Here is a 17472-nt window from a genome sequence, read left to right as displayed (position 1 = left end):
TTGTAGCAATGATGTCGTATTTGGTGGAAAAAATGACTTTCGCATTCTCACACAGATCATTAAGGGAATTTGGATGACCAGGTGCGTTGTCTAAAAGCAAAAGAGCTTTGAAAGCAAAGTTATTTCTCTTGCAATAAACTTCAACTGCCAGGCGAAAATAAGACTTAAACCAATCTTCGAATAGGCTTTGGGTAACCCAAGCCTTCTGAAATTACAGGTAAAAAGTTCTTGTTAAATCCTTTTAAAGCCCTTGTGTTCTGAGTTCGAGAGACAAGCAGTGGCTTCAATTTAAAATCTCCATTAGCATTCTCTCCAAGCATAACAGTTAAGTGATCTTTTGATACTTTATAGCCAGGCTGCTATGCTTCTTTTTTCGATATAAAAGTTCTAGATGGCATTTCTTTCCCAATAATGGCCAGTTTCATCTACATTGAAAATTTGGCAGTAATCATAATCAATTTCTTCGATAATTTTCTGCAGCTCAGCAGGAAATGTAGTTGTAGCATCTTCATTGGCATCTTGCGGCTTCACTTGTTATTTTCACATTAATAATGGGATGTAAAATTTATGAAGAAGGTAATTTGTAAATACAGCAGAACAATTGGAGCTTGTAATACACCCACTCTGAATGCTTAATGGGAGAAATAACATCGTCATGTTCATGACTTTCTTTCTCTTGGCCAGGAAACACTCCTCGAGGCTTGCATGTTTTTGCGTGGTAAATTTAAAGGCGCATTAATTAACTCTTGCGCGTATATAAAGGGATTGTCGCACTTAATTTTGCTGCTTTGATCAAATCACGTGTTAAGCAAAACCACGTTAAACAAGGGATACCTGTATATATATATAATATTCATCCAAGCTTGATTTGCTTCTTCAGCCTTAAGGAAAAGGTTGGTTATATTCCACTAATTCGAGTCCTACCCAAGGGCCTATGAGTTGTGGAAATACCTTTGAATACGAATGGTGTGTCGAACCAAGTGGCCTTTTGCAGCTGCCTGGTTATTAATCTAAATTGAGTGCTTCTAGATGATTTTTCAATGTTTTGGGGATGGCACATAAATATATATATATATGCATATACTTCTTTATTTGCTTTAGAAAACTTGCTTTACATAAATCATTCGCTTTATACAATCAATGACTGACTGCATTATAAATAGACATTGCCATTCATTTTATGCAACTGAAATTTTGAAACAGGATGTGAGGACAAATGTATTTAGCTAGATACTGTGTTTGGTGTTATAATAAAACTGTTTTGCTAATAAAACCGTGTATGCAGCATAGTGTCTATGTAAGTGGGAGGTTTTTTTTTCATTATGCAGGGTTATTTTCATTCCAGTTGTTTCTAATGGTACACTTGTTGCTAAATATAGTACATAGACTATAATTGTCTGAATTATATTTAATGAAACAATAAAACTTAGTGTCATGTTGTACCATCATTTTTTATTTTTTTGCATGAACAGATGACATCAATGGCAATATCACATTAAAAATGAGGATATTAGGAAAGAACTTGACATTGTCAGCATCCAGGAGTGCATTAGCAGAGCTAATCTCAGGTGGTATGGTCACTTAAACAAAATGGGCGAGGAAAGATTAGCAAAACAAGTGTTCTCTGCCAGGTTGGCAGGAAAAAGACCCAGAGGAAGACCAAGATATAGGCTGATTGTTACGGTACAATGTGCCTTAGACGATAGAAATATAAGATCTGATAATGATAATATTGGAGTCTCTTGACAAGTAATAGACTGATTTGGAGGAAAACTGTAGATAGGAAGTTAGTAATGATGTAAATTTTTCATGTAGTACTATCATATCCTGTATGCCCCTTGAGAGTACATGTCAGGAATTTGATGATGATGATAAAACTTATTTTATTTTATTTTTTTGAATCTGCATTACGTGTCTGTTGGGGAGTTGATGTTTTCTCATTATATAAGGATATTTTCATTCCAGTTTTCAGAAAGAACAGATGTAGTGAAAAAAATTTGTCTATGCTGAATAAATATGAACCTTTGCATGTATTATAAGAAGAGGATTATGTCTGCTGCTCTCCAACAAAATATTATGCTAATATTCTGATAGTACTACTGCTAGTATTTGTTGGTAATATCAATAATACCAATAAATACTACTGAAAATACTATGCTAGTATTTTCGATAAAATAGAAGGGCTGTTGACAAAAAAAAAGAAAAATTATGTAATAAAAAACTTAAGTTAAAAAAAAATTATGTAAGGAAGAGATATTTAGCTGGATGTTGCTATAGGCTGGGGAATGTGGAGGTGATGAAGAAATGTATAAGCAACTTGGGTTAGTAAACAAGGGGAGAGTAATTATTATGGATAATTTTGATTATGGAAGAATAGATTGGAATGTAAAGATAACATTTGGGAATAAGGAAAATTAATTTCTCGAGATCTTGAGAGACAACTATCTTAGGCAATATGTAAGGAGGGCACACGAAGATGGAGAGTTTTAGATCTGATCATTTCATCACAGGATGTGATTGTGATTAAGGTTTTGCACTTTCCTCCAGTCAATGGGAGTGATCATGAAGTGATCACCTGGGTTGTGGCTAGCCATATGAAGACTTCTACAAGGAAGGGATATTATATTATTACTATTATTATTATTACCCTAAGCAACCTATAGAGCCAACCACACATCATACACACAGCTCATCATACCATGCCTTAAACACGTTCAAATTCTCTGCAAACACCACATTCTCAAGCAAGGCATCAAATTCATTCAGAAATCTGCAAGCAAAAAAACCTGCTATTCAATTCCTCATTTACATCCTCCTTATACAGCTTCCAGGGATGACCATTTGTTCTCCCCTGATCCCCCACCATTTTCTGTAAAACCTCTTCAATACTGATCCTTTAGCAAAAGACTACAGCAATATCTCTTACTAACTTGTAGGTCTCTATCATATCATATCATATCGCACCTCCTATCCACTAGATTCCACAAATTGCACTTTCTCAACCTTTCCTCATATACACCATTACAGAGATCAAAAACTACCTTAGTCAGTTGCCTCTGAACCCTTTCGACCACCTCTTTGTCCTTTTCCCATTATATATATGGCTCTGATTAGAGTCATACATAATGGAACAAAAATCTCCTTACTTCTACAAGTCAGTGTCCTCAGGATCTTTTCCAGAATTCATTGTATTATACTAACAATTTTGGAAATATGTCCACTAAATTTCAGATCCTTATCCACCATCACCCCAAGATCTTTATTTCCTCTACCTCCAACAATATATCCCCACCAAGCATAAATTCTACATCCCATCTTTGTTTCCCAAATTTTAAAACTTTACATTTTGCAACATTGAACTAGCATCCCCAATCCCGTGCCCATTCACTCAATTTATTCAAGTCTTCTTGTAAGGCCACAATATCTTCTCTATTCTTCATAATTTGTCTTAACTTTGCATCATCTGCAAACAACCAAATATTCCCATCCAAATCTTTGCCAATATCATTAACATACAGGTTAAACAGCAATGACCCTAAAACAGATCCCTGAGGCACACCACTTTCTTCTTCCGGGATATTGCTCACCCATACACAACTTGCTGATACCTATCAGATAGCCAATCTTCAATCTAATGCACTAGTCTAATGTCTAACCCCATCTGCTCTAGTTCGACTATCAACTTATCAACTATTAAAAGCCTTTGCAAAATCTAATTATACTACTGTGTATCCATCTCCTTTGTCTAATAACCGTCACCTTATTGTAATAAGTAAGTAGATTACTAAAGCATGAGCTTCCTTTAGCAAATCCATGCTATCCATCAAAGATAATACCATTGTTGTCAACCGAAATCTGGATCCTGGTTATCGCCAGCCTCTCCAACACTTTAACCACAATCTCTGATGCACAGATAGGACTATAATTTGATGCTTGAGTTCTATCACCTCTCTTATGAAGTGGCACAATCTTGCCCTCCTTCCACTACTTTGGAAATCAACTGAGTGCAAGACTCATATTAAACAAATATATCAAGGCAGATGCCAACTCCCATGAACACTCCTTCAAAATGCATGGTGATATATTATGATATATTATCAAGTTCCCCAGCCTTATTAACATAAAGTTGGCTGAATTCACTGTATACCTCTTGCTCACTTACTGTCAGTCTCTCCTCCTCATCTTCTGCATCATCGACTGGTCTTACACTCTCCATCATGATGTCACATTCACAAGAATGAAAGACCTTTATGAACTGCTCATTAACTATCTCAACTATATCCTCTACAGCAGTTGTTCTTATACCATTTTCTCCAATCAATGCCATTCTTCCATAATCATTCTCTTTTTTTTTTTTTGCTGGCTACATATCGAAAAAAACTCCCTAGAATTCTTTTGGCTTCTGCTGCTCATACCGAACTTTTGCTACCCTTTTGCTACCAAACTTCCTTGCCTGTTCTTTGTAATCCTTATGGAATTGATTATTACCACTCCTCTTATGCTGCCTCCATAATGCCTTTTTCCTCAATCACTTAATCTCTTCATTCATCCAATTTACACCTACCTTATTTAGCAGAATTAGCAAATCAGGACAAGAAAAAAATCTAGAGTTTTTCAAATATATGACAAGTAAATGGAAGAATAATTATGGTAAGATGATATTAATGGATGTAAATGATAGAATGATAACTTCTGCAGAAGACATCATTGAGGTATTCAAGGCAATAGAATTTGATGACATATCCCACCACATGTCTGAAGGGTATATTCCAAGGAACTGGCAGTAGCAGTGGCATGCCTGTTTAATAAGAATCTTACAACAGCACAGGTTCCAAGAGAGTAGAAAGAAGGTAAAATTGTTTCAAGGCAAAAAAATTTGGTGATAAGGCTGTGGCTACAAATTATAGGCCGATCTATATATCCAGAGTTGTGGTTTAGGTTATTGGAGAGATTGGTGAGAACTAGGATACAGAAATGGGTTGCTAACAGCAGTATTCTCTGTAGTTGTCAGCATGGGTTATCATGTGTTACTAACTTATGTATTATAACAAGGTGACAAATGTCTCAAACAAGGGAGATGTATATACAGCGATATGCTTAGATTTTGCAAAAGTTTTCGACAGATACCACATTACAAGCTGTTAAATAAACTGAAACAGATGAGAATGGACTAGTGTCACAAGTTATTTAGGGTTCTAAAGTGCCAAAGCTTAATATTTCTCTCTCATAAATAAAAGTCCTCCATAGTTTAGAGCAGGGGTTGGCAACCTTTTCAGACTCGTGGGCCACATTCAACTTTTATTTTTAATAATCGAGCCGCAAGCGTTTAATTAAGAGAAAATAGTGAATGAAAAAATGCTTAAGTTATCAATTTTTATTATATCAATCTTAAAAAACACAGAAATATTTAAAGCACGAGATAAAGTACGACATACTCATAATTACATCTGATATTATATTCTTTCATAACAGCAACACTTTATGACAAAAAAGACAAAGGGACTTACCCCCATTTTCAATAAAGAAGTACTTGTTGTTCCATTTATCATTAAACCTTCCTTCATCTGCAATTTTACTTTTTCTTGAACTCATTTTTGAAATTTTTTTAACAAATATATATATATACATCCTCTGAAAATAATAGTTAATGTTATTGAATTATATTAAAAGATGGACCAGGGAACGCGACTGCAAAAGTGTGCCAAAATCTCGGTTGTCGTCAGATGACGTTACTTTTGTTATCCCCACTCGTGATGATTCACAAGGTTGATTCGTGCCAAGTTGCACGGCGATATCACGAAGTATAGGTATAAAATTATTTTAAATTTATTATTCATATTATAAAATGTATTATTTAAATAATTCAACAATGGGCCACATGCCATGTAAGTATTGTCAACCTTTTATGGGCTGCCAAAAATGTAAATTTGGGCTGCCGGTTGCCAACCCCTGGTTTAGAGAATAACAAAAATTTTCACTCTTATGGGAATGGACAAAAGCAGTATCACAGTTTTCTAGACTTGACTTCATATAAATGTAAAATGGATGTTCTCTTCCAAGATTATAATACTTACATTATAATTGCCACCTATAATCAACTTGATAAGCTCAATACTTTCCTGGATAACATAATCTTTCTTGGATCCATACTGTTCAAAAACTTAGAGCTTATTATGCCAAACCACCCAGTATATATGGTCTACTAAAACTACATAAATCTGAAGACACTCTCAGATCAATCTGAGGAAGTCCTACATACAAAATTTCTAAGTTTCTTTCTAACAATTCCTATTCTTTAAAAAACAATACTACTAACTTCATTTAAAATTAAAGAATTAAAACTAAAATCTAATGATCTAATAGATTCAATGTTCCTCTTAATGACACCCTTGAACTTCACCACTTCTATCTACCAAATTTCTATCAAATATTGAAAATTTTTTAAGTTCATTATGAATTCTGAATATTTAGTCGAAACGGCAAACTTTATAGATAGATGGAATTGCAATTGGTTCTCCACTATCTCCAACTCTAGTCAATTTTTATTCAGAGCATTTATTTTGAAATGGAAAAGTGGAAAATTAATCTTGAATGAAAAAAGTGGAACAATTCGACTATTTAGGACTAATGATAACAAGCAATCCAAATGAAATGGCAGAAGTGTAGAAGGAATAAAAAGGGATAATCAGGCTTTTTATTCTTTCTTTCTCTCTCTCTCTCTCTCTCTCTGATGTGTATTTAGCTCAAAAAGATATACCTATTAGAAGACTAAAGTACAAATCTATAAATTGATAATTCATCCAGTGTGATGTGAAACTTGGATATTTATGATGAGGATAGAGAATTTGATTTTAGCTTTTGAAAAGAAAATACTCAGAAAAGGCCCAGTGAATGATAATGGCCTCTGGAAAATATCAGATACAACCATGATTTATATCAACTCTATAAATAACTACATTATCTAGTGTAATCAAGTTCAAAAAGTTGCAGTGGGCAGGGCATGTTTTTCATATGGAAAATGACAATATTCTTGTAAAAGACCAAGAGGAAAATCAAAAACAAGATGTACAGATACCATTAGACAAGATAGCAACATGACATTTCAAAGTGCAAACTGGAAAATTAAGGTTGTAGAGGCAATAAATCCAGGAGGCCAAGGCTCAACTTGGATTGTAGAGCCAAAGCAAGAAGAAGATAATTTAGTCGAGAAATTACTTACCCTAAATCCCAAACTCTCTCTCTCTGGATCTATTATATGGATGGCCTGGTTGGCTGAGCGGTTAGCATATCTGCTCTCCATACAAAAGTCTTCAGGTTCGAATCCCACCATGAGCATGGATGTTTGTGATTGTCTGTGAAAATACTAGTGGTGGTGGGCAGTAGATGATGCTGGTGTAGATGATGTGGTTCGCTGTAGTTGGTTTGTGTAATGTTGGAGATGTTTTAGAGTAGGTGCCCTCCCTCAATGAATCTTTGGACTCCTTGGAAGTGTCATGTAATAATAATAATATTTTCACCATTTGGAGGAACTCAGATCAAAACCTAAAGGCATTCCTACAAAAAAATAAAATAAATAATAATAATAATAATAACTTACACCCAGCATCTAATTCACTTCAGAAGTGAGTCAAACATCCAGGGTTCCAAGGATGATATAGAAGACATGCATCAGCAAATTAGTACAATGAGTGCAGAATAAAGAAAACTTTTTTCTTGATATCTTTATAAAACAAGAAGCAAACGGGTTTCTCATTATTTCTATCTACTGCAAACCTACTTTCTCCAGTAGCTATATTCATCAGATATCAGCAAACTATTTTGCAAAAATATACTATTATCAAATCACTGCTACCTAGATTCTGCAAAACCTGTTTTTCAGCAACATCTTTTCAGCAAGAAATTGCCATCATCAAGGATACCTCTTCTCTCAATGGCTACAACCCAAGAATATATATAAAATCATTAACTGTTTTTCTCCTAATTCTAGAAGAAGAAGAAGAGATAATGCCCATAGGATATCTATTCCTTATATTCAAGGCACCTCTGAATGTGTTGCATATTTCCTAAAGACAAGCCATCTTTCCAATCAACCAAATTAGGTTCCTTCTCCAAAACTTGAAGTGCAACTGCTACTGCTACCTAGAACTGTCAAATTCCTTGTACCTGCAACGTATCCTATTTTGGACAAATTGGTCACTCCATTACAACACATATTTCTGAACACCAAATATATGATTATATATTAAATTAAATAAACACTATAAGTCTGGAATCTAGAACATGGAATTAATAATACTAGCTACAGGATCCTTTGGGATGATGCTAAGAACCTAGAAATCTGAATGTCTTTTCAAAGAAAGTGCTGAAGTTCAATCCAAATTTCAATCCTAGTGATGGACTTTCTATGCCAATATGTATGTGTGTATAGGATCCTAATAGTGCAATAAATTTTAATCTGGTGCTCTCACAACTGAACATAAAAAAATAAATAAATAAATAAAAACATTCTCCATGAACTTACACTGTTGTTTTTCCATTATTCATTCATTAACAATGATGATGGGTTATGAGAGAAGTGAAAATATTTGTATCTAATTAATATTTTTAATTGTTATTATGTAACCATTACCAAGATGACTGCACTGATACTCCCATTCTCTGACATTACTATCACATAACAGTGAGTTATTCTAATTTTATATTTTCATGATGAGAATGGAGTTGGTTATTATGGATGAAAAAACTAAGGCCATAGGGAGAGTATATCATGTCTGTTAATTGCTTCTGGCTGGTTTTTCCTACTTTGTAGAAAATCAAGTATATACAGGAAGGAAAACAGCAACATCCATATGACACAATTTTAATGATGGAAACATTGTGTACTTCAGTATATAAAATAATTGGCTGCATTCAAATCTGCACCAATGATTTATTAAATTTTTTTTTTCTGATAAAAAGGTTAAGTAAAAAAGTATATACATAATGAAAATGAAAAGTTTGACACACATTCAGATATCCTACCTCATCAGAATAAATGTCTGCTGGTAAAGGAGGATAATCACATTGTTCTATCTTCTTACACAAGGAATAAAGATTCATTTTATCACCATAAAAGGGTGACTGAAGGGCCGCAAGCTGTAAAACAGATGTTAGGTTCATAGAAATTAAAAATAAAGATATACAGTATACAGAATTAATTAAAAGATTAACTTATTTTACTGCTTTATACTGTTAATACACCTCTACTACTTACAGGTGTATTAACACCTATAAATACACACTTACAGGTGTATTTACAGGTGTTAATACACCTGTAAGTAATTAAAGGTTTGTGATGATACTGAAATTGGGACCTTTCATGTCATATCAATTCATTTGAATCAGTCTGGTGTAAGATCAAGGCCAATAAGACAAAATATATGATTGGTTGTACTATAGGCCAGAGGTTCCAAGGATGATCTAGAAGACATGCATCAGCAAATTAGTATAATGAGTGCAGGCCGAGAAATTATTATGGAGGACTTCAACTATGGAGATATAGATTGGAAGGAAGAGAGATCACATGGGAAGGAATGGAATTTATACACCTACTAAGAGATAATTACTCAAAGCAACATGTGATGGAAGGGACTTGAATTGCAAGAGTATCGGACCTGGTTATAGGATCAGAAGAGCTATCCATAACTAAGGTGGCCACATTGCTTACAGTTTCCTATCCCTTGACTTAGGAAACTATAAAAAATGAGGAATATTCTATCAAGAAGGAATATATGTGGAACTACAAAGCAGGTGATTATGACAAGCTTAGGAAGAGGCTTGAAGATATTCCATGGCATAAAACCCTTGGTTTTATGGAAGGGAAGGATGTTAATAGTGCATGGGATATAGTTAAGGGATATCTAGAGGAAGCTATATTAAATTGTGTACCTAAAGTAAGGAGAGTTAATCAGGTAGGAATTAGATGGATTACTAATATCATTAAGCATGAGCTTCAGAAAAAGAAAATAGTGTGAGGGTATATAAGGAGAAACATAACTATCAAAGTCATGAAGAGTACAAGGCTCAGGCAAGAAAGGTGACCAGTATGGTAAGGAAAACAAAATCAGATTACAAGAAGAAATTAGCTGAGCAGGCCATGAAATCCCAAGGAGTTCTTTCGATATGTGGCAAGTAAGAGGAAGAATGACTATGGAAGAATAACCTTAATGAGTGCAGATGATCACAAGGTGAAAGAAAAAGATAAAATAGTTGAGTTACTGACTTTGCAAGGGTGTGTGTGTGTGTGTATGTATATATATATATATATATATATATATATATCACACATAAGTACTTATGTCATATATATATATATATATATGACATAGGTCTCTGTCATGTATGTCGCAGCATTAACCTCACATGTATGACAGAGACTTATGTCAGAAGAGAGATAGAGGTTCTTAGAAAAGAGATGAATTGGAGGTTCTTAGGATATTGCAGAATCTCAATGTAAATACAGCATTAACTAGATGGGATATCAGCTCATGTTTTGCAGGAATGTGCAAGGGAATTGACAATGATTTTGACTGGGCTATTTAATTTAAGTTAAAAGGGAGTGGAAAAGGGCAAAATAATTCCCTTGCATAGCATAGGAGAGGTTCTAAGACTGCAGTAGCAAATTATTTACCACTCAGTGTCAGGAATGGTGGTACTGGAAAATTGCTCAAAAAGAGAATTCAAGAATGGGTGGATAAGAATATGATATTCTATAAGGGGCAACATGGCTTGGTGAAGGGATGGTCATGCCTTAGCAATTTATTAACTTTTTATAACACAGTGACAGTTGAGTTTTAGAGGATATGGCTACATGATTCTGTTCGATTTTGTGAAGGCATTTGACTGAATACCACACGGAACTCAGTTATGCATATTAGAACAAATGGGGATTTATGTGACACTGGTTATGTGGATATAAGGGTTGCTGCTGGACAGATATCAGAAAGTGATTCAGAGGAGCAGTAACCAGAAGAAAGCAAGTGATAGTGGGGTGCTGCAAGGTTCAGTGTTAGGACCACCACTGCTTAATTTGTACATAAACGGTATAGGAAATAATCTGAAAGGAAATATTCAGTGGTTTGCTGATGATGCAAAATTAGGTAGAGCAATAGTTCACTACTGCTCTACCTAATAGTGTATAGGACTACATTTTTCACAAGGCAATGTGGAGAGTTTGCAAGATGATTTAAATAGGCTATCAGTATGAGCAAAATATAATGGATGTCAGTTTAACATGGAGAAATGTAAAGTTATGCATTTTGGAATAAATAGATTGTAAGCTGTACTCCAGAGTTGAAGCTTAGAGGACATACTGCTAAAGTAGCTCATAGGATTACCTGGCTATTGAAGATATGTTCACTTCTGGATTATTATGCTTAGGTCTGGTCTTCTGTGTTTCTTGGAGATGAGGAAATGGTGGATAGGATTCAAAGGCGAGCAACCAAGATGATCAGTGGAGTGTGGAATGTTCTATATAAGGAATGTTCAGAAAGAAGTGTAGCAGAGTCCACACACCCTCAATCTTGAGGGTGTGTGGACTGCAGAAGTTGGATGATAGGCAAAAAAGAGGGGATATGATAGATGTCTTGTTCTGCTTAAGAGGTTTTATAGGATTGATGCAGGGAAAATGTTTCAGCACATGGCTAGAGGGGGCAGAACAAGAGGTCTACCCTTCTTTTTTTAAGACATCAATTTCACACACACACAACAAAACCCATAGTACATAAGTGCTGCATGAAGTTGGGAGGATGTGGTCAAGAATAAAGATTCAGTGTTCAAAATGTTTTTTGAAGACTGGAAATAACAGTCCTTAGGGGGAAAATGTGTGGCAAAGATCATTCCAAAGCACAGATAGATAAAATGAAAGAGAAAGAGGAAGATGAGAAATTGATTTGGTATGTTTGCAGCTAGACCATAAATGGATGCTGACTAGCAACTGACTGACTTAGAGACTTAAGGGAAAGCACAGGAATGGCAGCAGTTAGTTCAGCAAACAGCCGAACAGTACCCAGGAAAATACCTGCAAAAGAGAAATAAACTGGAAATATCTATGAGAAAGCAACTGGAGTGAGTCGTCTTATAAGAGAGGATTCCCCAGTTAACTAGCCAGCCCTCTTCTGGATAAGGTCAAGCATTTTCAGGGTTTTTTGGTGCACCGCCCCATTGTGAAAAAAATATTCTGGGATAGGGTGGACCTAGGATTTACACAGAGTTAAGAGTTGTACAGGTAAGAAGTAATGTCTTCAGCACAAAAATAGTTTTTTGGAGGAGCAGAGGAGTCAATGTCTTTCGAATTTGTATTTGCGACGGTGTATTACTGTAGCTTTCTTCCACCGTATTCTGGATACATGCCACAGAACACAGTGGAAGAAAGCTATAGTAATACACAGTAGCAAATACAAATTCGAAAGACTATTTATGGAATCAGCCTCAGCCCTAAGAAACTCTCCAAACCTCAACAAATTTGGTTGTATGTGACTGCCCCAAATTTGGGAGGCATACATCAGCAGACCTTCAGCCCAACGGCCAAGAACACCTACTTAGACCGCTAGAGGGCACCATCAGGACTTCTAGGAGAACAATAGCTTCATTCTCAGTTACTGTGTTGTAGTGCATGCATGCACGTGCCTTTTTGTAAGTTCCTTTTGAAAATGGCAACGTGACGTTGCCGAAATATTGGAAATATTTATTAAATTATAATTTAATTTATATTCGGATCTTCGTTGTTCAATTCCTTAAGTGATTTAGAAATGCATAACCAATGTATAAGCCTGTCTACGAGAATCTACATAAGACAGTATAAACAAAAATGGATAGAACATTTAAATCGAATGGACAACAGCAGACTACTGAAAATATTATATAGATATATAATGTTATTTATTATAGATATATAGAATGGAAACAGTAGGAGAGAGAGGTATGGGAATGCTAGAAGAGAGATTTTTAATCAGTGAATAGTCCGTTTTTTCCCCTACGTTTTTGAGTGCTAAATTATTTCTCTGAATACGAGTGTACTTCAGTGGTTGTTTTTTGGAAGTTAGTTGCTGTCACGATATAATATATTTTGGTTACCGTCAGAATTGAATGCATAACGGTGGAAGACAAAACAAAGCTAAGTTTTCATTACTGTATTTAGTTACATTTCATTTTATTTAGTGTACTTAAATGTTTTGTTTTGCTTGTAATTGTTTGAACTTTTTTTTCTTATTTATTTAATGGAATTTATTAATTGAATAATTAACGATTACGCTACTCGGCAGTAAGGAATGATGGCGGATTCAGCTGCAGTTGCAAGTGGCATATCGCCAAGTCCTCCGCCATTTAAGAACTCTATTATAAGAAATATCATAAGGGACTTTGTGGCATGCAGTACTTGTGGCATGCATGTGTCTTGGGAATTAGATATGTGGCTTGTGAAAGAGAGCGGAGAGCATATGTGTGCAAAATGCAGGCAGTGGGAGGAAATAAGTGCATTCGAATTATCAATATCTGACTTGTTGCTGCAGGAATGGGGAATGAATGTAGGAAGACAAGTAGTGTGATAGGAGAGAATGAAATATATATATATATATGAATGAGAAAATAATAGTTGATAGTGTGGAAGGCGTGAGTGACTCTGAAAGTTTAGGAGATGGTTCTGTTTGGGAGAGTGAATTTAGATTAAGTGTGACTGACGTGCAGAGGGAGATAGATGAGCTGAAAGAGGAGGTGGAATGTTTTGTGAATGAGAGCAGAAGTATGAAAGATAAGATTAGGAGAATGGAAGAGATAAATGCAAGCCGAATCAGAGTGGGGGGGGGATTTGGGAGTGTTAGAAGAGGAGAGAAAGGAAACAGAAGAGAGGGAATGAGTGAGAGGTATGTGGGTGCTAGAAGAGCAGAGAATGGAAACAGTAGAAGAGAGGGAATGTGAGAGAGAGGTATGGGAATGCTAGCAGACAAGAGGATGGAAACAGTAGGAGAGATGGAATGAGAGATATGAAAGTGCTAGAAGAGGAGAGAATGGAAACAGTAGGAGAGATGGAATGAGAGAGAGATATGGGAATGCTAGAAGACGAGAGGATGGAAACAGTAGGAGAGACGGAATGAGAGAGGGATATGGAAGTGCTAGAAGTGGAGAAAATGGAAACAGTAGGAGAGAGGGAATGAGAGAGAGATGTATGGCAGTGCTAGAAGAGGGGAGAATGGAAACAGTAGGGGAGAGAGGTATGGGAATGCTAGAAGAGAGAATAGCAGTAGAAGAGAGGGAATGAGAGAGACCCATGGGAATGAAAGAAGAGGAGAGAATGGAAACAATAGGAGAGAGAGAATTGTAAGAGGTATAATGTATGGTGACTCAATGATCCATGGTGTTCAAGATAGGATGCGTGAGGAGTGTTTGCCAGGAGGAACGATAGAAACGGTGGCTATGGCAATTAAGAGAGGTGAAAGGGTGGATGAGATGATTGCGATGGTAGAAACAAATGATTTGAGTGGTAATGTAAGTCGGGCAGTGAGAAATATGAGACTTTTGCTTAAGGCTGTACAGAAGAAGTCAGAGAGCGGAAAAATAGTGTGTGTGTTGCCCAGGTATGATAATGATGAAATGAGCAGAAGAGCGGTGATATTGAATGAAATAATAGCGAGAATGTGTGACAAGAGAGGACTGGTATATGTGGATGCTTGGAGTGTATTTGAGGAAAGAGAGGAATTGTATGCGAGAGACCGCTTATATTTGAATGAGGAAGGACGTAGGCATCTGGAGAGATTGCTGTTGTGAACGAATCAGCGTGTCCCAGGGAGGATGACAGCAGGGGTGGCCTCTTGTGGGAATGGATACTTGGGAGAAGTGAGACGATGTAAGGTAGCACTGAGCCCAGTGGAGTCTAGAAGGGATAATGCTAGGTATAGAAACAATGGCATTTATATGCTTTACATTAATGCCAGGAGTATCCGGAATCATCATCTATCTCCGCCACCACTCTTATTGGTGGCGGAGATAGAATCAGTGTGGCCAAAAATTATTGGGATCACTGAGACGTGATTGACAGAAGGGGATATAATAACAGGAATAGAAGTCGCTGGGTATAGCATTTTTCATCAGGATAGAAGGGGAAAGCGTGGTGGTGGGGTACTGCTTATGATAAGTGATGACCTATGTCCTCTAAGAGTGGAGGCTTTGGAAGGAAGTGAGACAAATGATTTTGAGAGCATATGGTGTGAGGTAGAGGTAAGCAAGACAGGATATTTAGTGGGGTGTTGCTACAGACCAAGGAGCACAGAGGATGGGGACCAGGAGATGTTTAGACAGCTAAGTTTGGCAAGTGCAAGAAGAATGATTGTTATGGAAGATTTTAACTACAGTAGTATAAATTGGAGAGAGAAAGATGCATGTAACAATAGGGGAATGGAATTTCTAGAATCCTTATATCTCTTCCATAGGCTATGGAAGAGATATAAGGAGACAGGTGAAGAGAGGATGCATGAAGAATATAAGACACAGGCCAGAAGAGTGACTAGTGTGGTATGGAAAGCGAAACTGGAATATGAGAGGAGGTTGGCCCTAAGATCCAAAGAAAATCCTAGGGAATTTTTTAGCTATGTGGCCAGTAGGAGGAGAAATGACTGTGAAAGAATGATATTGTGGGATAAAAATGGGAATAGAGTGACTGATGCAGAGGACATGGTGGAATTGTTCAATGAACACTTTATTGGAGTATTTCATCCAAGAAGAGTCAGTTGTAATGCTAGAGGGATAGGGCTGGTTCGAGGTTTAGAGGTACAGGAGGAGAGTGTGTTTCAGATACTGAGTACTCTAGATGTCAGTAAAGCTTTGGGACTGGATGGTATTTCACCACGAGTTTTGAGAGAATGTGCCAGGGAACTGACAGTGCCTTTAACCTGGCTTGTCAATGAAAGTCTGGCTTCGGCAAAGGTGCCCAGGGAATGGAAGGAAGGTAGGACAGTGCCATTGCATAAGGGTGGTAACAGACTGGAAGTGTCTAATTATAGGCCAGTCTGTGTGTCATCAGTAGTTGTTAAGATCTTGGAGAAAGTAGTGAAGGAATGTATACAACATTGGGCAGATGAGGGTAATGTTATCTGTGAGAGTCAACATGGATTTGTGAAAGGGCGCTATTGTTTTAGCAATATGCTAGCCTTTTATAATAAAGTTACAAGAACATTAGATGAGGGAAAGGCATATACTGCAATTTTCTTAGACTTAGTGAAGGCATTTGAGTTGCCACATGATAAGCTGATATTTAAGTTGCAGCACATGGGTCTGGATGTCAGATTGGTCAACTGGATTCAGGATTGGTTGTCTGATAGGTATCAGACAGCCAATCCTGAATAAAGGTTAAACAATAAAGGTTAAACAATATATCAATGACATTGCCAGTGAATTGCAAAGGGATATTCAGTTGTTTGCGGATGATGTGAAGCTGGAAAGGATTATTAGTAATAGTGCAGATGTGGTAGACCTGCAAGAGGATTTGAATAAGCTAGATAGATGGGCAAATGAATGGGGATTTCAGTTTAATGCAGCAAAATGTAAGGTCTTGAGGTTTGGGAAACATTGATGGGATGCTGCATACTCTATGGGAGGAGTTATACTGGAGGAAGTAGGGGAGACAAGAGATCTGGGGTTGATGATTGATAGAAACCTGAAGTTTAGAGGACATATTGCAAAGGTGGTGAAGGTAACACAGAGGATTGCTGCAATTATGAGAAGGACACTGACCTGCAGAGATAAGAGGGTTATCATTCCATTGTATAAGTCTCTGATCAGACCACACTTGGACTATTGTTCTCAGATTTGGTCTCCAGGATTTGAAGGGGATAAACTAATTGTGGAAAGGATACAAAGACGGATGACAAAGATGGTTTCAGAACTGTACAAGGATAGTTACGAGGATCGGCTGAGGGAATGTGGACTGCAGAGTTTGGTGGATAGAAGAAGGAGAGGTGATATGATTGAGACTTTTAAATTGTTGAGAGGTGGTTACAGGGTTGACACTGGGGAGTTCTTTCGCTTGGTTGAACAGCAGGAAGGAGTGATGACAAGAGGCCATCCCTGGAAGTTACGAAAGGAAACTGTGAGCAAGAGGGTGAGGAGTGGTTTCTTTGCGTGGAGGGTGGTTGAACCATGGAATGCATTGCCTGATGGAGTGGTGAGAGCGAGAACGGTCAATGAGTTTAAGGAGTGGTATGATAGACTTTGTGTTTCTTAGGGGGGGACCTCCCCTCGATGAGTCTTTCGACTTCATGGAGGCCTGAATAATAATAATAATAATATAAAATAAGTGGAAAAAGAAGAATTGGAAGACCAAGAAAGAGATGGCTTGAGACCAGAACAGGCCACCTCACCTAAAATCCATGTTAGGAAGAAGAAGAAAGAAGAACAAAAAAAAAAAAAAACAAGAAAGCAAGTAATAACAGTTAACATCCCTAG

The 17472-nt window shown here is 36.7% G+C and overlaps 1 protein-coding gene across 5 annotated transcripts in view; it reads right to left on the bottom strand.

Moving 5' to 3' along the window:
* The window catches only part of LOC150103872 (serine/threonine-protein kinase Nek7-like), a 199502-nt gene that overhangs the window by 14652 nt on the left and 167378 nt on the right, over nt 1-17472 (bottom strand). For all 5 annotated transcript variants that reach the window (XM_090396582.1, XM_090396579.1, XM_090396577.1 and 2 more), the window contains exon 8: nt 9022-9135. In XM_090396582.1, coding sequence (XP_090252708.1) covers nt 9022-9135 — 114 coding nt within the window. The remainder of the gene's footprint in view (nt 1-9021; nt 9136-17472) is intronic.

The sequence above is a fragment of the Typopeltis vanoorti genome, chromosome 8, assembly GCF_054136105.1.
Source record: "Typopeltis vanoorti isolate ZY-2024b chromosome 8, IOZ_Tvanoo_1.0, whole genome shotgun sequence".
Classification (NCBI taxonomy): domain Eukaryota; kingdom Metazoa; phylum Arthropoda; class Arachnida; order Uropygi; family Thelyphonidae; genus Typopeltis; species Typopeltis vanoorti.
This window is presented reverse-complemented; position numbering and strand designations above follow the sequence as displayed.